We start from the raw sequence: 22285 nt of genomic DNA on the forward strand, positions 1-22285 counted from the left end.
TGTTTACATCTCAGATATGTCAGTATCAGCTCCGTGGGAATAACATTTTATGAAATGATCCAGCTATTAAAATGATATATACTACTCTTTAATTAGTTTAGATATATTTTGACAATGTCTCAGGATTGCTCGGATGATAAAAACATGATGTGTAACAGACTGAAGCCAGCCTGTAAGAGAAATGAGCTAACGAGAGCTGCGTGAGTAGTGTGGTTGAAAACTGGGAAGCACATGTCACTTGCATTGATTTCTTTAATAGCCAGAAACTGTGTATCTAATGGGAGGAAGGCTTTAAGACAGGTGATTTCAGTGACTCTGAAACATGATTGCTGGCAGCAGACTGGCTGGTCTGGGAATTTCATAAACTGTTGCTCTGCTGGGATCTTCCCACATAATCATCTTAAAGGTTTACAGAGAATACGCTGAGAAGGGGGAAATATGCATTGCATGGCAGTTTTCTGACTGAAAATGCATTGTTAATGCTAGAGGTCAGAGAAGGATGGTCAAACTGCTTCACTCGATCACTTTAAACACGGTTTGCAAAAGAGCCACAGCAGAAGATCACAGCAGGTGCAGCTAAGGGCAGGAACTGAGGCTATGATTTGCACCGCCTCACCAAAGCTGACTATAGAAGACTGGAAAAGGCGAATCTGCTGCAACATTTGGATGGAGGTGTCCGGATTTGGCATAAACACCATGAAAGCAGGGATCCATCCTGCCTGGTGGCGTAATGGGATGGGGGATGAGCACACTTTGTTCCCTTCTACTGAGCATCATTGAATCACTCATCATTACCACGGCCTACCTGAGTGTAGGTGAGTAATGCACCGTTTCACAAACTGGTTTCTCCGACATGACACTGACTTCTTACAGATCTCAGTCCAATGACAGCAGAAGGAGGTCAGCTGTGGCTGGCAATAGCACACTGTACCTAATAAAGTGTCTGGTGAGTGTATGTTCAGCATGTGCAGGAAACAATGAACATTTAGCTCACAGAGACCCACCCACTCGCCAACATACAGCAGCGCTATGAAAACAAGGAGGTTTGTAACTGTGCCGACACATTCCAGGCTGTTGTTCCCGATGATAAGCGTCGTTGCTCCGGGGCGACCATTCCTGCCTCGCCGAGGGGCTGGTCTGCTCAGACAGCACACTCATTACCTGCTTGTACAAAGAGCTTGTGACGTGAGGTCATGTGGCAGACGTGGTGTGTAATGTCTTCAAACAACTTCAGAGCTCAAAAGGGCAAAAGTGAGGTGGTGGGGAAAGAATCAAAGTAGCAGCTGGCAATAAAAGCACGGATAAAAAGACTGGGACTGGTGTTTGTCTGCTGGGAGCCAACAATCAGATGATAATAAATCTGATTAGTATTTACATGATAATAAGGCCAAGTAACATATGACCACGGCAGCATATGTTGCTCCGACTTGAACATTGTTTTCCACCCCCAACCTCGGCACCTCTCCTTCCTCCTCCACCCTACATCCCTCTGTGCCTCCCAAACCTTCATTTTTTCCTCTCCTCCTGTGATCCCTTTTCTTAAAGATGGGAAAGAAGTCAGCCAAATATGATGCAGTTACAGAGAACTTAATGGCAGTATGATAATGATAATCATTACTGAAATGATGATGAAAGACGTGCGCCGTGAGTAATTCTGTGATGTCAGGGGAAGACAATGAAAGCTGAGGTGCAGAGAGGCAGCTGTGCACGTCCTGACCTGTGAAGCCAAAGGACGAGGCTGAGGGCAGCTGGGATGAAGTAAGGCTCGCGAGATTCATTGTGAAGGACTAAGTGGAGGTTGTCAAAGGGAGCAATCTGTGCCAATCCTCTAAAACGTTTAATGTCACAACTGTGAATTCTGGAAGGATTTGCAAAATTTATGATCAATGAGGCTGCGTTTGTATTTTAAACTTTTGGCAAAATACAAACAAAATTAAGGTCATGTGGGAATCAGGCCTAAAAAGAACAATGTGTGTGTACTTAATATGATGAGCGGGGATGAAATCGGAGCATCTTCTGGAGCCAAGATTTTCCAGATCGGAGCTTTTCTGGTTTCCAAATATTAAAACGATTGCTGTAAATATGAAAAACACAGAAAAACCCAACAATTGTGTGAGGAAATCTTCTACATTTAAAAACCAATAACCTGTAGAGGCTTTCTACGATTGTCCTGCTAAAAGCACGTGGATTCATCCAACAGCAGTGAGACCAGCCGGTGTGTTCATGACAGCTTGATGCTCTCAGTAGGAACAGCAGGCTGTCGTCCTCCTATCAACTGAATCAGTTTGCTTTTGTCAGCAAATCGAGTCTTGGAGAATAAGACTGATTCTTTGCACTTACATGCATTTCTGTCCGTAGCTGTTATTCTAATTCCCTTCTTCTCCGTGGATCTTTCCTACTGACCGGTTCCTCTGCTAAATCAAAGAATTGCTTTCCTGGACAACTCTGTGATCTGCTTCAAACTTTGCAAAGTGGTGCTGAGAGGTCGATGTCCTTTCATGTGTTTTAGTGAAACATGGCGTAGTGACGTCATTCTCCCCCTCGTGTTGTTTGGACCATCAGATGGCCACGTTTGAACGAGCACGAGTGGATGTGTTTGTGCAGAACCAAAGAAATTCAGAAGATTGTTTATTTTCTCTGAATCAGTCTCTCTCTCCAAATCCACCAAGTATTATTATTATTATTATTATTATTATTATTATTATTATTATTATTATTATTATCATCATTCATTATCATTATTATTATTATCATTATTATTATTCATTTATTATATTATTATCATATTATTATTATATTTATTATTATTATATTATTATTATTATCATCATTAATTATTATTATCATTATTATTATTATCATTATTATTATTATTATTATTATTATAATTATTATCATTATTATTATTATCATCATTATTATAATCATTATTATTATTATATTATTATTTTATTATTATTATTATTATTATTATTAATATTATTATTATATTATCATTATTATTATTATTATTATTATTATTATCATTATTATTATTATCATTATTATTATTATTATTATTATTATTATTATTATTATTATATACATAACTGTCGAGACTGGGCAGTGATAGGACGAACCAGAGGAGCTGAAGAAATAAAACAAAGCTCAGAGGAATGCCACAAAACACATGTATACATGAGAATGTCTGTGACCTTTAGCCCACACAAAAGTAGCTAAACACCAGGTTTGCATAATAGCAGGTCATCAGGTGTAGTCCTAGCTGAGGGCGAAAGGCTGATAGCAATGATTTGGCAGCTCGGCTTCACCTGGTTTTTTCTTTCCAGACGTTTTAGAGCTGCTGCAGGACTGGTTGTACCGTAGTAAGAATTGTTTCCTACGTTAGCTTCAGAACCAGGTTTCCAGTTTCTCAGATAACGTGAAGCTAAGTCAAAGATCCAACTCAGCATCAAAGCGTTACCATTTCCAAAAACTATTTACATATTACACTTCAGATGTTGGCTGATGTTAACTTCATTTTTGGTCATGGAAATTTCAGATCCACTCACACCAGTTTGTTACTGATGATTCATTTCAGCCGCAAGTATTATTGAGTGGTTTCCATAGCAACGTAGCAGTACTGTAACATGGAGCAGGAAGAGGAAGTACCCAACACATCACCGTGTGCGGCTACATTAGAAAAACAGTGCGTCTTGTTAAATGGGACATTTTCATGTCCCACCAATCTCAGCTGGTGCAGGCAATGGTTTCAGAGCCATCCACACTCTGCTGCTGTGTAGTCGCCCTGATACTCCTGCTGTCCTCGACCTTATTGAGGAATTTTCTCCACACTGAGGTGGAACGTGTATGGTAGGCGTCCGCATCAACACGTGACCCTTCTCCGGGCCGTGGATGAGGCATGCAGGGACATCACAGCAGACCAGAGTCCGGCTGGATTCGTCACGCCTGAAGGTTCTTTCCAAGATGTTTGGCAAGTGAGAACATTTGTTCTGACATGGATGAGAGAGTGTGGCCAAGTCCACGTGACAGAGCTGATTTCAGAATTGTTGCTTTTCTTTCAAAGGAGGTCGTGTTGTGATTTACTGTGTATGTCATCAGTCAGATGTGTTCAGTTATTCCACTGATCTCTGTTGTTTTTATGAGTGCATGTAGCACCACGATGAGACATGCGACACGTCCTCTGAAGCTGCATGAACAACAGTGAAACCGTTTGAACATTAGCCTGTTTGATTTTCGTGTTTAGTTTTGAAAAATAAAGAAAATGTTGCTTTGCTACAATGTTAGTTGCAAATGTTACTGACGAGTTCACAGCGCTGTCAGTGTAAATGTCACCGCCTTTCTATAAAGTGGTACATGAGGAACACTGCAAAGATGTTGATGAATGATTACAGGATGAGTTAAATACTGAGAAAACTAAACTAAGCTTCAGAGTAAGTGGCTGACGAGAACGTACTTAACTCCCATCATGTCTCTGCCAGTGTTTCAGATGTTATTAGTCCTTTATTTATCCAGGTAAAAATCCCATTGAGATTAAAAATCTCATTTCCAAGAGAGACCTGGCATCATGGCAACAAAAGTCAGATGTGTGCACTAAATGCCTGAATGAAAAGGGTGCTTTGTTTCATTGGCTGTGGGAATATCCAGACATCCAGAACTTTTGGAAAGATTTCAAATGTTTGTCAGAAACACTAAATATGAAAAATCCCTTTTGGTCTTAAACTCTGTGTTCTTGGAATATCTTCAAAAGACTTTTAGGTAAGATCAAGACGGAGCAGACGTTTGGACAGCAGACTGCTTCAGCCCGAGACGGTTATTTGATGGTTATTTTGGAAAAGTGCAGCTGCATAATCACTGAAACATGGCTGAGAGAGCTTTTGCGCTGCAGTGATGTGGAGAGACGAACGAATCGTTAAAGTAGGAGAACTTCTTTTTTTAATGCAAATCTCTTTTTCCCCATTAAGTCCTATTTTGACTGTTGTAGTAAATTTATGTTAATATGCATTTTTATTTAATGAATGTCCAGTGTCTGTGTGCATTTGTGTGTTTGTACGAAATGTTCTGTTTTAAAAAGGTAACAAAGAAATACTCCAAACACTTTGCATTGAAATCAATGGGAGAATTTGACAAAGCAAACGATGATAGACGTGGATCAACTCGAAGACTAAAGGCTTTGTTAAATCTTCTTTGGGCCACAGAAACATTTTAAGCATTTTGATTTACTCATCAATTTATTAATTTATCAGATTTCTCTGATTAACAGTTTTTTAACCACTAAAATTAAGAAATTACAGGAAAAGCACCCAGAGTCAGACTGAAACAACATTTAAATTAGCAATGCAGGCAGAAAAACAACGAAAGGAAACTATGACAAGGACTCAGAGGAAGACACAACTATATCTACACAACAGGGCAGTTAGAGGACACGAGCGCTGCTGGGTTCAACGGGCACAGGTGAACAGAATCCAGGTAACGACACAGGCAAGGAATACAACTAAATACACAACAGAAGAGACACAGGACTGCAAAAACAGCAGAAGGAAGTCGCTGACTAACACTTACACGAGAGCCTAACACACTCAAACACCACATAGAAGATCAAAGAAACCAGAATTCAAATAGAAGTAAAGTGAAGCCGAGAACTAAACAAAGTGAAATATAACAAACAACAAGAACCAAAGTGAAACCACGAACTCAAAACACTGAGTCACAGACGCGGGACCGTCACATTCATCAAACTAAAGCTTCAAAATAGACTTTTTATGACGGCAGCCAAAGACAAGCCACGCTTCCTCGCACAGAGTAATTCCTCCTCCTGCAAAGACATGTTGATTACATTTCCCTCGTTAACCTGATAATGTAACTATAGCTTGATTTCAGAGTGCCCTTTCTCTTCATGTCCTCTTTAATCCTTTATGAAAAATGGTTCATATAAATAAGAATCACCTTTGATTAATGCCATTGTTTCTATCAGCCTTCACGGTGACAGCGAGTGAGACTGTTTCCATTTACTGTGGATAAAAAGATAAAAATGGACCTTTTGACCTTTTGCTAACTAAACGAAACATAATCAAACGTGTACGCGTTGTCTCGTGGTCTGCTTGCCTCCTCAGCTTTTCTGATTAGAAGACCAATAAGTTCTGTTACTGTTAATGCTGCCAATACTCAGCGTAGGTTGCTTCTCTGGGAGGTTATATTTTATGACTTTAAGGTCTCTTAAATTCTTCCAGAGTGAAGCTATGAGAGCATGACCCCCAGCCTGGTTCCACTGATGACATAGCCTCCATCTAGCTTGAAGTTTGCCTGTTAATTAAGTCTGTAAACAGGTGGGTGAGAGCTGCTTTGTGGCTTTATGCTCGACCATCAAACGTCTCAAAGACTAATGATGTTTACCTCTCCAGGTCCCCTTGAAGGATGGAAATGTACCTTTTTCCAAGCACGCGAGCACATGTCTGTGCACAGGCACACGTAATCGTGCTGCTGCTGGCCGGGTTACACTTTTCTTTCTCTATTGTTGCCTCCACAGGGGAAATCCATTAAGAGCAATGATGCTGTCATTATTCTCCTGAAAATAACCGTGACCTTTACAGTTATTGGTCATGGCTTGGAGACTTATTTTCAGAAACTAATTGGAGGATAATTTGTCTTTTGTTTAAAATAAAATATACAAGGACATTTTTTACCCTTGTGTTGTCCTGGGGTCATTTTTTTGGTGTATGGAAATCCCGAGGACATTACAAGGGTTAAATGCAGCTTGTTTTTGATGCCTGTGCCTCTATTCCACTTCTCATTTAAAGAAAAGCAGAGTAAAGTCTTTTATATACAACTATTACAGCAGTAACTGGTGATTTCTGGAGAAAATGTGCTTCGATGCACTTTTAGTTCTGCAGAACTTGTTAACACAAAGTATGTTTATCCAGTTTACACTCTGTGTGTCTCAATAATTAAAGGTTAGACGCTTCTGTGGGTTAAACAACTGCACATAATATTTTCTCTGACTCCAACCCTCTGCTGGAGTGGCACTGCTATAAACTGAAGCACAAATACACTTTAAAATGATTAATACTTCAGATCTGTTCTTTCATTTTAAAATTGTATTATTATGCCTTTTTAAGTAAGCACAGTTATTATAAAGCAGCAATGCTTAAAACACAGTGTGCGCGACGTCCTGTCCAATGCTGCTCTACTTAACCTGCGATGTTTGGTGCCCCCTGCAGGAGCACAGCAGCATCTGTGTCAGTGCTGAATGAGGTCAAACAGTCAGGAGACTTCCAATCACTCCAGCAGCACCGTTTTTACTGAAAGCCTGCAGCTGTTGCTTTAACTGCGCCTCTGACAGACTGAGTGAGCGAAGACTCGCTCTTAGAGCTGCAAAGTTCACTGGTCTCACTCTGAGATTAACTAATGCAAAACAATAAAAACAACAGCAGAGAGCACAAAGAATGTTTGAAGAGAGAAATTAATAGAAAGCAAAATGGAGAAAAACATAAATGAATAATAAAACAAACAAAGAGTGGAAACAAAGAAAGGGAAGAAATCTTCCAGAACAGAAGTCTTGGTGTGCTGACAAAACAAGGGACCGACAGAGACCAGGAGACAAAGCTAGATGTACGAGCATGAGTGTGTTTAACCAAGAAAAACAAGAGAAGAGAAGAAAAATGTTAAACATGCAGCACATGCAAAGCATCCATGCATGCTCGTGTGTCTGGACAAACACTGAATGGGTTTAGATGAGATGTGAATATGCGTTTATTTGACATCTGTGGGACGCTGTCTGTGTTTCTTGGAGGGCGCCGCTCACTTCCAGCTCAGCCAGCCTCAGAGCTGCTGCTGTGTAGCTTCCTGCAGCTTCCTGTCCACATTCCCCACCTCCCTGCCTGTGTTTTTGTTGGCCAAGACAAAAGGAGGCACAACTTCTCCTTCATGTTCAATACTCGAAGTGTTATAAGATTGCTGTTCAAAGGTTCCCACCATGACTCTTGTCACACTTTTTTACCCGAGACGAGCGTGGGACTCACTTTTCTGCATTTTGAGTAAATGTCTCACTTAAATGGTTTTATATGAACTCTAATACACGTTTTCAAGGTAACCGTCCATCTTAAGGTTAACTGTGACTGGATTCTTTCTTTAAGTCTTCAGGTAACACCATCATCAGCTGATGCAGGTGTGTGTGCACAGCAACATAAGCGTGTGTCACTCGTTCGCTGTAATAATACAGGTGCAGAAATACCTGGTGTTCAGACTGAGTCCTGCATGCAGAGCCTGCTGTTTTCTCTCTTTTTAACCTGAGATTTATCTGTGCAGCCCACTGACACACACGTGTTGTACTCTGTGTTTCTGCTGTGTTGTTCGTTTTTGAATGTTTTTTGTGAGGAACATTCAGATTTGAGCTTTCCAAACGTTTTTCATCAGGTAATTATACAACAGGTAGAAGCATCAAATCACCATGTTTAAGAAAATTACATGTGTGATTGATAAATGACCTTCATGAAGTCAATGAAACACAGTATATATAACCTAATGGCACTTTGAAAAAATTAAAAGGAAACTGCCATCTGCCAATCAGCTCACAGGCTTGTGAAGGCAGGTGAGTGAACACCTGTGACTCTGTAGTGAATTCTCTTTTATTTGGTGTTCACAGATCAGGGGTTGCGTTCCTAAAAGCCGTGTTGCCTGGGTGATTTTACCTTTGACATACCTGACACCTGTAGTGCTAATGCTAATGCTAAACTAAAATGGTAACCAAAGCAAACATTATATGTTCCAGTCATCTCGAGGGCTTTTGCATGCTGATATTCAAGGGTGGAGTAAAGGGTTGGTGATGAACACCATCATCTATTCAACATCCTGCCCTCTGGATAAGGTTCAGATCCATCAGGTGCAAACCAGCAGACTAAAGATCAGCTTCTTCCTGTGAGCTGTCAGACCTCTGTGTGAGCACACTTCTCCCATACAACCACGCTGACGCTGCTATTGATCAACTGCCATGTGCAATATCTCAGTCTTTCCTTGTTCGGTGCAATATTTTGTTCTCAGTGAATTACCATCCACCATAGCTCCTTCACCATTATTCCTTTATTTATTATATTATATAACTGCCCTTGTATACAGCCCAACAACGTTTCTGTTTCAGTGTTTCATACAGCATGTCTACAGTTTACTCACATATATGGATACATATATTTTGCTTTTTCCTCGTTGTAGATTGTTTTCTTTACTTTTGCACCTTTGTGGTCCTGCTACCCAATTTCAGTGTGCAAGAAACCGAACAATAAAAGCTCTAAAGTCTAAAGTCACTGGACACCAGTCAGTGATGAAGGCTAAAGGGGCACGTCCCTTGAACCTGAGTTACATCTAGTAACCACTGTTTCTCTCACACAACCTTTTTGCTTCCTCGCAGACACAACTTGTCAGCTGTGTTAGACAGTAAACTGGAACTATCTCCTAAGCTTTAGGCAACATCAAAAAAGGGACCTTTCATATTTGAATCATTTTTATTGAGGTTTATCACCCACAACCGTTCACAACAGATGGTTTCCCCTCTCTGAGCGTGGCTCTGCTGGAGGTTTCTGCCTATTAAAAAGGAGTTTTTCCTTCCCACTGTCACCAGGTGATTGCTAAAAGGGCTGGTCTTATTCAACTTGTTCAGCCTGCTTCCTCAGGGAGGCGCTACAGGGCATCAGCACAAACACCCACAGACAAAGACCCTGAACGCATACACGCACCGATAACACAGTCCCACCCATTTTCCCATTTCCCTCTATAAACCACCACTGTGCTCATGTATCTCTACACTGTAGTTACAGATTCTTTAGCGCTGATAAGATTAAATGGCCAAAAAGGGGGGAAAGGCTATTTGGTGTAAATAACCTGAGATTAAAGTAAAAATAACTAGTAGCTAACATGACTCTGTAAATCCAGGCATGGTGACATATTCTTACTAAGCAGTACTCAGCAGGAAGTCCTCGACAGGTTCTCACTTCTGAAATATTGTGTTTAGTTTAGGATGGAGCACACAGGAACAGGATACATGCAACCAATGATCCATCGTCATTTCACTGGACAATTACCAGGACATCGTCAAACAACATATAGACTTTGTGCACCCTGGATAAAGTCTGCTTGATGTCTAACACTTATGTTCTCACATACAGACACACCTGGCAATGACGAGAACGGTTCAGGGTCACAGTGCATAAAGAAACCTGCTCACCTTTATACTAGCAGTCTTTTTCTAAATTAAAGTTGTGATGTAATCCCATTGCTCAGGGATCAAAAAGGGAAAGAATCCAAAAACCAACCATGCAGAAGGTAAAGAGCATAGAGAGCTTTCCTCCCTGAGGACAGGAGAGGATGGTTAACAGGACAGAATTTAATAATGTAACACAATAAGGCTACAAGGTCAGTACAGAACTGCTGAGAGCACCTGAAACTACAGCAGACATTCAGAGTTTCTCAACATGTGCTTGGATACATTAATAAAGACGTTTTAATGTGGGAAAAACTCAGTTATTCTAATATTTGTCTCAGTGTGACGTGTTTGTGCATCTCATGTTGTGATTGGCTTTAAAATAGGAAACAAACTGACTGTGATGCTTATTTGAACGCCAGTGTTCCACACACACATAAGTAACAATAATGGATTGCATTTATATAGCCCTCAAAGTGCTTTACAATGCCACTATTCATTCACTCTCACATTCACACACTGGTGGAGGCAGCTACAGGTGTAGCCACAGCTGCCCTGGGACAGACTGACAGAGGCGAGGCTGCCATATCGCACCATCTGTCTTACCGGCAACCCCCTGAGCCACAGTCGCCCCACATAAGCACACACAAACACATAAACACACACACACACACTAACAGTACACTGACTAAACTGGGTCCTCGTGAGAAAACTGCTCAATAAATCCATAAAGTTGTGTTCAAAAAGCTCAGTTTGTCCTGTTGATAAGATTGAAACCTGCAGTCAGCTGGATGAGTGACCAAACGTTTCTCCCACTGAAGACGTCCAGATGAACAGAATCAACTTTTGGAGATGTGTTTATTTTACTGTAAATGATTTTCCAACACCACATGAACTGTGTTTTATGTTAACAGACCGCACACTTTTACTATAGCATGTAATGAATCTCTTGCATTACCTGATACACTGAATTAGTTCACAGCTCCAAATAAAGAGAACAAAATCATCTTCGACATGTGATCGGGCACCTGTGCAGGTTCTCATTGTTGCTATCCAGCCAGTTATATAATCACTTTTTATCTGGGTGAGAAGCAGAAAAGCAAGTTTTGTGACATATTTAGATGTCAAAATAAATTAACTGGCTTTCACTGAATTCAATGACCCTGACCCAGTGACTAAGTAGAAAATAAAGCTTTGTATGTTATAAAGCACTGCTGGGTGGGGCTCTTCCCAACATGCATTTCTCTTTCATTCATAGTGCTGTTGAAATATGGCTGGAATGAAAGGCAACATCATGTGATCATGCTCATAAAGCTTATCAGCTCTCTGGTGTAACACACAGGTTGATAAGATTTTACAGTGACAGGATGTGTCGCATTTCTTTCTCTGCTTTGCTTCTGGTTTCCTGTCTGCTGATAACGAGCACATAATCTTTAACATCACTCGTAAAACTGTGTGACAGTGCATCCTGAGGTCACGAGTAATCTCTTTTAAACGCTGCGCTCATAATATTTAACTGTAAAGATTTCATTTGCAGATGTGTTAGCCACATACAATCATACATGAAAAAAACATGAAGATATTAGCTCTCATTGGCCCTCTTATTCTCTAGACGTCTCCAGGACAATCAGAAAATCCCTTTAATTTAATATTTTCTATTTGCCTCATGAAACATTTAGACCAGGAATGTTAAATTAATTTTACACATACCACTGAAACTCTTTCTGCTAGTGTAAAAACGTTTAACTGGACATCCAAAAGTTACCCTAATATCATTTTTTGAAATCTCAGTTTTCTGCATGATAACTGTGTAAAATTACAGAACAGTTTCCAGTAGCTCAGCATCCAGACTGTCCCATATTTAAAAAATAGAAACTTTTGTTTGATTGATGAAAATGTTAGCCAAACTGTCGCAGACAGTAAAAAACGGTTTCTGTCATTTAATTATTAAACTGTCGCTCTACTGCTTTGGTGTAGTATACCCCCCCCCCCCCACACACACACACACACACACACACACACGGCTGTGGGGGAGGGGGGGGATCTCTGTCAGCAGGAAAAGCTGTAAAACTTATTTTGAAAAAATACAGTTAAGCTATATTTTGCCCTCCTTCATATTTTTCTAAGCGGCCGAACTGAAGTTATTCCTGGCCCATTTTGGCCCCCGGGCCTCATGTTTAACCACCAAAATTGCGATATGTTGGAAACCCCGCAAAATAAACAGAAGTGAAATTACAACCCGAGCAGAAAATCTCATTTGAACGCGTCTCCTCTCGCCCCCTGTCGGCAGCACGTGGAATTGTCCCCGTGAATGGCTGAGCAGATTTTGGCTGGTGAGAAAATACTACGATCCTCGTGTTGTGGCGCAAGATCCAGAGCAGAGAATGATGATGATGATGATGATGATGATGATGATGGTGATGACAGCACACGCCCGCTCTCCGCCCTCGCTGGTAGGAGCGGGTGCGTCCACACGCCCCTCCTCTCTAAATTGCCGCTGTTGCCTCGCTTTCCATCTCCCATCACAGGATCGCGGACAGGTGAGCACAACATCTCCTCTCTGCGGTGTGTTAGATACATAAACGCTGTTTCGAAGCTCTCTGCGTGGTTTGTTGAATGGTTGATGGACCCGTGGGTTTGCTGTGCTTCCGCGAATAACAGCTGATGGATCAATTATTGCGCGTTTTAATCTGACGCACTCGCCGTGCAGTCGGCGCACAGTGGTTACGGTCTGTCTGGTCATCTGACTGCGCAGGCTTTCACATCTGCGCTCACGTTCCTCCACAGCTACGACCTGATCGATACGCGGATCGATTGGATCTCAGCAGCAGCAGCTTTTAAACCCACACCGTGCAAACCGTTTACAGGGAATAACAGTAGTGAGCTTACAGCATACAGTGTGTGTGTGTGTGTGTGTGTGTGTGTGTGTGTGTGTGTGTGTGTGTGTGTGTGTGCGCAGACAGAGACTTGAACGCATGAAGGCTGCGCTGCGTAGATTTTGTTGAAAAGCAGGCAGAGACACGTCTGCTGATAATATCGATGCGCTGCTCAGGTGTTTGGACCTGAACACGAGGTTTCTTTTCTGAAAGGCTGATAAGCTGATTGTCCCACTGAGTCAGGAACAAGCGGGTTTGCATCTGATTCATGCTTGTGACAGGCGGCAGCTGCTGCGCCTCTGTGGTTACATTTAACAGGAGATGTAACCTGTTAAAGCCTGAAACAGGAAATAATTCAAATTCATTTGAAGGTGTGGTATTTGCTGCTGTGCTTTTTCATTTATTGCTTAAAAATGTTTTGTGAATATTTTCTGGGGGAAACACTGCACTGCTGATAAACTAGATGTAAAGAGGTGAAATCACCGTCATTGATCATGTAATCGAAACATGTTGCCACGTGAGCTGAAGCAGTAGCAGCGATGACACTGTGCAGTTGTTCTTTTCCATCATTTCTGTGCGTGAGCAAACAGAGTTTCCTCTTGTCCTCTTTGTCATTAATTTGAATCCGCTTCCTGTTCTGGTAAACTGTGTTTGTGTGGCCAGACAGTACTCACCTCTTCCTCTTTCATGCCCCACAGAATGGAGGCCCTGCTGAACGAGTGGCTGTGGCGGGAAGAGTTCTGGATCCCTCCTGGGAATCACTGGAAAGACATGGAGATGAAGGAAGGAGAGGGCCACTTCCCTCTACCCAGGCATCTCATCTACACCTTGCCACTAGCTCTGATCTTTATAGCCATCAGATATATCTTTGAGAGGTGAGGCCGAGCTCACGGCGAGCTCTGCTTTTTGGCTGTTGTCATTAAATAGGCTGAAATCAGCAGAGCAGTAAGTTATGTGGCGCGCAGTTTTGTCCTTTTCAGTTTTACCTAATTAGTTGAAGGAAGCAGTGTGATGCTGTTTGTGGGGGAAAAGTAATTTTCTGCTTGACTTGTTTTGGTCATGGTGGCTGACTGGAGGGTGTTTGCTGCTAAGCTGCTGAGGAACGCCTCCTTTTCCCTTTGTTCATGTGCTACATGCTGTGTGAGAGTCCCGTCTCCCCCCAGGCTCCTTCCAGCCTTGTGTTAAAGTGTGTCCGAGTGTTTTTGAGGGAAAACACTCGGACGTGGCGGCTACAGAAGTTTATAGCTGAGGTTTTACGATGCATGGCTACTAATGCTGATTCTCTGTAAGCTGCCTCTGCAAGGTGTAGTCCACACCAACCAGTCAGTGACTGCTGTCGGGGGGATCGCACAGAAAGTCCTACTAGTGCTTATTAAATGTGTCCTCCCGGTGCTTCAAGAGGTTCCCTAGAAAAGGTCAGAATATTTCTGCTGTCACAGCTGAAGGGATTTGAATGTTATCTTCAGATACCTGACACTTCTTAAAAGACTGCGTTTGGTTTTCGAATATTTCAGTTAGAAGAAAGTAGATCTTCACTCCTCTTTATACGCATTTCATAGCGTTCTACTTTAACGTAACATTTGAACACTTTGGATGAATTAAAGAGAAATAATAATAATTCGAGGCTACAGTTAATCTGTGAGTGCATCTGGTCTGATGAGGCGTTTGTCTCAGCGTCTCAAACACTTTCTTGGTTTTACAGGATTGAATGTTTCAGAATGTTAGTCGCACAAAATCAGACAGACGAGAGCTTTCACAGTATTCTGCCCATCACATTTATGCTTGTGAGCAAAGCTGCTTTAAAAGAAACGTCACAGTAAACCTGTTTGTACAGTTAACCAGTTCCTCTGGTAACAGGACAAGAATTTATTCGGGGCTGGCAGAGACGCGGCCCACATGACCACAACTTGAACGCCTTTCCATTATCATCATCGTCAGCTGCTGTATTGTCTGTGAGAGCTGAAGATTAGCATCCTCGTCTGTGCCTTCATCAGCGATGTTTTAGCAGATTGGTAACATTAGCTGTGAGAGTAGTCCGGGGTCGGAGGATGATGGCGTGTGCTGTGTGCGAGTCGTAGAGGTGGGCACCCTCATTTGTGCTCGCGTAGACGTCGGCCAGCTGGAAGGTGTCTCCACGCAATCTTCTCAGGCCACAGCTGTGTGTGTGTGTGTGTGTGTGTGTGTGTGTGTGTGTGTGTGTGTGTGTGTGTGTGTGTGTGTGTTCCTGTAACCAGAGCACTGTGTGTCCCTCTGTGAAGCTGCCCTGACCTTCTCATTATCTCCGATCTCTCCCTGCGTGCACACTTCAGGATCATTATCTCTGAGATAGAATTACACACACGCACATTTATCTAAACATGTATTCATTGCTGATACCCTCATATTGTATTATTCTGTTGATCTTTCTGTCTCCTTCCGTCTGTAACACACACACACACACACACAGATCAAGTGTCTCTTGATGCTGGATCGGATAATGGCTGTCTGGGCACAACCCGCCCACGGCAGCAGCTCCACAGGCTGTCAGGAGTAATGAGCTCCTCTGTTGCTCTTCTGTGTTTGGAGCACATCGAGCAGCTGTTGATGACATCACACATTAATCCTTCAAGTACTGCAAAACGAATTACTCCCGTTTGTTTTATTAACAGGGTTGCATTTGCTATTATGCACATATATGCATATAAATATAAAACAGCAGCAAAATGCATTTTTTCCCTTCCTCATCTCTTCTGGTCTGTCTTCTCAGGGTCATCGCCATCCCCCTCAGCAAAGTCTTAGGTGTGAAGGATCGGATTCGGATTCGAGCCGCTTCCATCCCAAAGCTGGAAGCGTTCTATAAACAGCACAGCCAGCAGCCATCACAGGTTGGTGTTCACAGGACCCTCTAACTGTCCGTGGAGTGCACTACTGTAACTATGGTACACGTAACAGGGAGTCATTGCTTTAAATGTGACACTCATCTGTATAATACAGTAAATTTTCCACCAATATATGAATAAATGAATTGTTGAAGTCACTTATAAGCATGCAGCCCAATAGGTTAAAGATCAGTTTAATGCACCGATTTTTCTAGTGTGCTGAAAACATTCAATTCAATTCAATTTTATTTATATAGCGCCAAATCACAACATAAGTCGCCTCAAGGCGCTTCATAGATACAGAGAAAAACCCAACAATCATATGACCCCCTATGAGCAAGCACTTTGGCGACAGTGGGAAGGAAAAACTCCCTTTTAACAGGAAGAAACCTCCGGCAGAACCAGGCTCAGGGAGGGGCGGGGCCATCTGCTGCGACCGGTTGGGGTGAGAGAAGGAAGACAGGATAAAGACATGCTGTGGAAGAGAGACAGAGGTTAATAACAGATATGATTCAATGCATCATGGGAATCCCCCGGCAGCCTATGTCTATTGCAGCATAACTAAGGGAGGATTCAGGGTCACCTGGTCCAGCCCTAACTATATGCTTTAGCAAAAAGGAAAGTTTGAAGCCTAATCTTGAAAGTAGAGATAGTGTCTGTCTCCTGAATCCAAACTGGAAGCTGGTTCCACAGAAGAGGGGCCTGAAAACTGAAGGCTCTGCCTCCCATTCTACTTTTAAATACTCTAGGAACAACAAGTAGGCCTGCAGAGCGAGAGCGAAGTGCTCTAATAGGGTGATATGGTACTACAAGGTCATTAAGATAAGATGGGGCCTGATTATTTAAGACCTTGTATGTGAGGAGCAGGATTTTGAATTCAATTCTGGATTTAAAGCCAAAGGAAGCCAAAACAGGAGAAATATGCTCTCTCTTTCTAGTCCCTGTCAGGACTCTTGCTGCAGCATTTTGGATTAGCTGAAGGCTTTTCAGGGAGTTTTTAGGACATCCTGATAATAATGAATTACAGTCGTCCAGCCTGGAAGTAATAAATGCATGAACTAGTTTTTCAGCGTCACTCTGAGACAGGATATTTCTAACTTTAGAGATGTTGCGCAAATGGAAGAAAGCAGTCTTACATATTTGTTTAATATGTGCGTTGAAGGACATGTCCTGGTCAAAAATGACTCCAAGGTTCCTCACAGCGTTACTGGAGGCCAAGGTAATGCCATCCAGAGTAAGAATCTGGTTAGATACCATATTTCTAAGATTTTCAGGGCCGAGTACAATAACCTCAGTTTTATCTGAATTAAGAAGCAGAAAGTTAGCGGCCATCCAGGTCTTTATGTCTTTAAGACATTCCTGCAGTTTAACTAATTGGTGTGTGTTATCTGGCTTCATGGACAGATAGAGCTGGGTGTCATCAGCATAGCAGTGAAAATGTATGCTATGTCTTCTAATGATGCTGCCTAAGGGAAGCATGTATAATGTAAACAGAATTGGTCCTAGCACTGAACCCTGTGGAACTCCATAATTAACCTCAGTGTGTGAAAACATGAAAACCTACAAAGCAATTCCCATTTTTTAGGATTATACTTATACTGAGCTCAAAAATGACATCTGTGCCCAGACCTCCGTCTTGGTTAAAGAACGACTACATAAACTGTATCTCATGATCATCTATATAAATATGTAAGCATCCTGCAAAGTCTATGCAAATTTAAATGGAAAATCTCACCTTGAGCCAGGCACTCTTAATGTTTAGTGTGTCCCTAATAAATAGGAAGATCTGTTACTGTGTGACACAAACAGTTTATGCGTGCTGGGTGTGGCTCCATCCAGGAGAAAGAGTGAGATTGTGTGCCAGCTTCCTCTGGAACGAGGAACAGTTTGAAAACGGGCCGTCCCCACAGAGATGCAGCTCAGGCTGCGAGGCTCGAGCTTACAAAAAGCGTGTTTGCTGCACTGTGAGAGAAGCAGTTATCTTCCTTTTAAACATAATCCCGTCTGTCCCTTTGATATTAATCTTTCCTATTATGTTGCTGATAATCAGAATAATTAGTTAAAATCTGAGGACAAACCAGCGCTACTAGTCTGTAACTGTTACTTTTCTCCGAATCATGGAAGTCCTCCACCCTCCTCTTGGTGTAATTTGGCATTGCAGCAGAGCAGCCGTGTTGCTGTGCAGACAGGCAGGGGTGTACACCTGTCAGGACGAGGCATGACTGAGCATATCGAGTGGAGACGCACCGCTCCATGAGCGCCTTTCTACATTGTTTTTACCCGTGTGTGTGTGTGTGTGTGTGCGCGCATGCTCTGGCTTATTTGCAAATCTATTTCCATGGGCCCGCGAGCAGCAGCAGCAGCAGCAGAAGCTAACGACTTTGCTGTTCCCCATGTAAATAACTTGGCCACAAACACGCTGTGAAACAAAGTAGATTTATTTCCTGAATACAACGACTGTATTTCTGTTGCACAACGCAATCGTGGGAAAATCATTTCACTGCTCGGTGTGGTGTCACAGTTTATCCTTTGCTACAGTGCTGGAGCTGATGCTGGGGGTGCAGAGAGCCTGTGTAGCCAAATAAAAACATGCATGTGTCACACTGAACCCTGTAATTAGGTTTCACTCAGCAGAGGGACCTTCGGCGCTGTGATGTAGGATGTAGGGAGGGAAGGTCACGCTAACAGTGGTCGTGTGCTTAGATGAAGCACATTTATCTCTGTGGGTGCAGAGCTACACGTCGACAGGACGAGTGCTGTGATGAAGCTGTAACAATGCCTGCTATGAGAAAGCAGCTCGTATTTACATAGTGTGTGTGTGTGTGTGTGTGTGTGTGTGTGTGTGTGTGTGTGTGTGTGTGTGTGTGTGTGTGTGTGTGTGCTCAGAGTGAAGTGGTGGGCCTGGGGAAGCAGTGTGGACTCTCGCAGAGAAAGATCCAGACCTGGTTTCGACACAGAAGGAACCAGGACAGACCCAGCAGCACCAAAAAGTTCTGCGAGGCCTCGTGAGTTTTTCTTCTCATACTCTCAGTCGTTGAGCCATTTCCTGTTGGACGGATGTCCCACGTGTGCCTGGTCACATCTTTGTCTGATCTCATAGAACTATGTAGTTCATTTACACAGCATCCGCTAATAAGGGGTGTCAAACATAAGGCCCAGGGGCCAGAATGGGCCCAGCAAAGACACCGATCCGGCCCACTAGATGGCTTTGGAAAATGTGAACAGAATTTTTACATTTTCTTACAACATTTAAGTTTTATAGCTTTTCTGAATGATAAAGACGTCCACAGTGGAGCTTCATGCTACACCAAAGTAATTACCACCATATTAACGACATTTTTAGTCTCTCTGTTGATTCATCTACAAAACTATCATCCAGGTCATGATAGTTTTGTTCATAAACGAAAACTTTCTTGTCACTCGTCTCGCCCATTTAAAATCAAAGTGGGCCACTGTGACATCCCAGCGCTAATCGATGATGCGTCTGTTCTTATCTGCAGCTGGCGCTTTGTCTTCTACCTCACGTCGTTCACAGCAGGGCTCGGCTCTTTAATTGATGTAAGTGTGTCGTCACTTTTTTCTTTAAAAGACTTTCACTGAATTTCGAGAATCTACATCTGCTTACTACGATGTTGAAGTAAGGTCGAGGCACAGAGATTTATCGTTTCCTCCATCCTCTAGACGCCGTGGTTCTGGGATCAGAGCGAGTGCTGGAGAGGTTATCCCAAACAGGTAGGACACAGATTTTGCCGTTGGGGTGTAAATGCTGGGGTTTGCAGCAAGTGTAACATGAGTCGTAGATTCTTTAATTCATGGTCATTTGATTCTTTGCTCTGTTGTTAAGTTAACATTTATATTCATGAAGAATTAAGTGGCAGAGATGTCTGTGAGCTAAAACTGAAAATCTGCTTCAGCCGGTCTCTGCATCACTCAGGTCATAAGAACAATAGGATCTACTTAAAGCAAGGAAAGTGCAGAAAGAGCACGCTGATCGTTTTTAATGCAGACTCCATCCACAATGTTTCAACTGCGACTTCCTTGACTGCAAAGCTCTGAATGCTTTTGTGGTTTCCTTCCTGCCTGAGTTTTTAACTTGCCGTGTGGATGATGGCACACGTTCTTCCCTGGAAGCCACGGCTCTCTTTATCTGCATTTAACTGATAACAGCTCTGCTACTGCAGACTTGATTTTTTTCTCAGACGGGTAGAAAGGACGTATTTTAGGGTAAATACCTCAGTCAACTTCCTGTCATTGTGTCACTTTTGAGTCTTCTCCAAATGTTTTTCTTTAAGATTACACCATGACTTCCTGTGCACGAAGCATGTCCTCTGTGCTTGTAAATGAGAGCGAGGAGTTCTTACGTGGCCACTGAACCCTTGCTAGACTTTAGCCCTGAAGCTATTAGACAGGTGAAGCTGTAAATACTCAGCAGAGTTGAATATCTGCCTGCACTACCCCAAAAAGCCCAGACCTGCTTCAGCACACTTAAAGTAATCAGTTCAGAAAACTGTTTATTAAACTCTTTCAGTTCCTCAAAAGCATGTAGTTAGAGTTCACGTTGGAGTTCAGTGATTAACAGTCTAACACATCTGTCTGTGAATGCTGCTGCGTGCATCACCATTGTTGCTTTCTAAGTCTGGACAAATAAGCATGGTGTTGGAAAAGCTTCTGTTTAACCACTGAATGATCACACTGAGCTGCTCTCTCCCTCTCCTTCATCAGCCTGTGTCTGAGGCTCATTACTGGTATTACATGTTGGAGATGAGCTTCTATTTGTCGCTGCTTCTGAGCATCTCTGTGGATGTGAAGCGAAAAGTGAGTATTAACTGAAAACACATAAAGAACCTGATTATTATTCCACATTTAATTCCTGAAATGTAACGTTTTAGTCCAATGGTGAAAAAAGCAAATGCAGATTATGCTCTGGATTATCTGTAACTGTAATTATCTATAACTCTTTACTTTGAGTGTTACAGTATATTAAATCTTCACTTCAGTCTCTCCACAGAAACCTGAACTGTACTGAATACTATAATCATTTCAGTGCTTCTGTCCTTCAGGAGGCTTTGGTGCTGTCATATTTGTATTATTTAAATTAACGAATCAGTGCAGACAATCATGCTGGTTTCAAACGGCACCCGTGCAGCTGCTGTTTATGCTGCTGCATGTTTTTAAATGCGTGCATGCATGTGTGTTTGTGTTTTAGGATTTCAAGGAGCAGGTGGTTCATCATATTGCCACCATAATTCTCATCGGTTTCTCCTACATTGCCAACTATGTGAGGGTGGGCACTTTGGTGATGCTGGTCCACGACTCTGCCGACATTATTCTCGAGGTAAAACACCACACCTGCCTCCAGATACACTGTGAGTACAAACGCCACTACTTCATTTTTTGTTTTCTAACAAAAGGGAAGTAAGTGCAGCATATTTGGAAATGAAAGTGACTTTTATACGCTGCCTCGTTCACAAGCGTCTGCCACAGCAGGGAAGTCAATGTTCGTATGACCACCTTTATTTTGGAACACAGCCTGAACTCTGTGAGGCTTCACGAGGCACATCCCAAAGCTCTCTTCTTGGAGGCTGTACTTTGTTCCATTCCCTGTCAGGATGATACCACACTGGAAACTATGAACAGGCTCTGGGAGGCTTGTCCATGTTTTCCATCCAGGTTCGTTTTGACTGCAGTGGCAGTTTGTTTGTCAGTGCTGCCAATCGGATGCTTTCCAAATGGTGAATCAAAATTTGGATCAAATGTGGATTCATCACTTCACAGGACTTGTTGACACTGATTTTCTTTGGATTTCTTGTGTCATTTGGCATAGCCCACCCATTTCTCCCTGCTTCCCTGCCTTAAGAGTAACGTTTTGACAGCCACCCTTCCACTGAGACCATTTTTGAGGAGGCTTCAGTGAACAGTAGACAATCAGCTGAAGGGACAGATGTATCCCTCGGGTCCCGGAACAGGTCTTTGCTGGTTTTTCCCAAGTTTTCAAGGACAGGATTTCTTCTCGTCCTCCGTGTGTTCATTTCCCTTAAAAATATTCACAGAGACACTTCACATGATGCTGAAATATTCCTGTCAAACTCTGTTATGATTGGCCTTTTTCACAAGTTCAACAAAAGAAATGGGAGTCGGTCAGCAGGCTGCTAATAACCTGCAAGTGCCTCGAGGTTCAACTTGAGTTGGGTCTTTGCCAAGTTGTCTGCTGTGTGTAGACACAACACTTGAGTTGCATTTTTTTTCAAGCTTGACCGATTCATCAGTGTGAACTAGGGCTGCCACGATTAGTCAGCTAGTCACAACTAATTTAATAGTCACCGCGTCGTTTGAAGCTTTGTAAGATCACAAAAGACGCAGGAATA

The 22285-nt window shown here is 42.4% G+C and overlaps 1 protein-coding gene across 4 annotated transcripts in view; it reads left to right on the forward strand.

Annotated features, from left to right (window-relative positions):
* Positions 1-12485: 12485 nt before the first annotated feature.
* Positions 12486-22285, forward strand: part of LOC102310362 (ceramide synthase 2) — a 13714-nt gene continuing 3914 nt past the window's right edge. Inside the window, exons 1-8 of one of the 4 annotated variants that reach the window (XM_042224255.1) lie at positions 12486-12751; positions 13761-13937; positions 15809-15926; positions 18807-18925; positions 19421-19478; positions 19602-19652; positions 20643-20735; positions 21127-21255. In XM_042224255.1, coding sequence (XP_042080189.1) covers positions 12498-12751; positions 13761-13937; positions 15809-15926; positions 18807-18925; positions 19421-19478; positions 19602-19652; positions 20643-20735; positions 21127-21255 — 999 coding nt within the window. In that variant the 5' untranslated portion in view covers positions 12486-12497. The other 3 variants (XM_005930951.3, XM_005930952.3, XM_042224256.1) reach the window with 3 other exon arrangements.

Source organism: Haplochromis burtoni, unplaced genomic scaffold (genome assembly GCF_018398535.1).
Source record: "Haplochromis burtoni strain Fernald_Lab_line unplaced genomic scaffold, NCSU_Asbu1 Contig_133, whole genome shotgun sequence".
NCBI classification, from domain to species: domain Eukaryota; kingdom Metazoa; phylum Chordata; class Actinopteri; order Cichliformes; family Cichlidae; genus Haplochromis; species Haplochromis burtoni.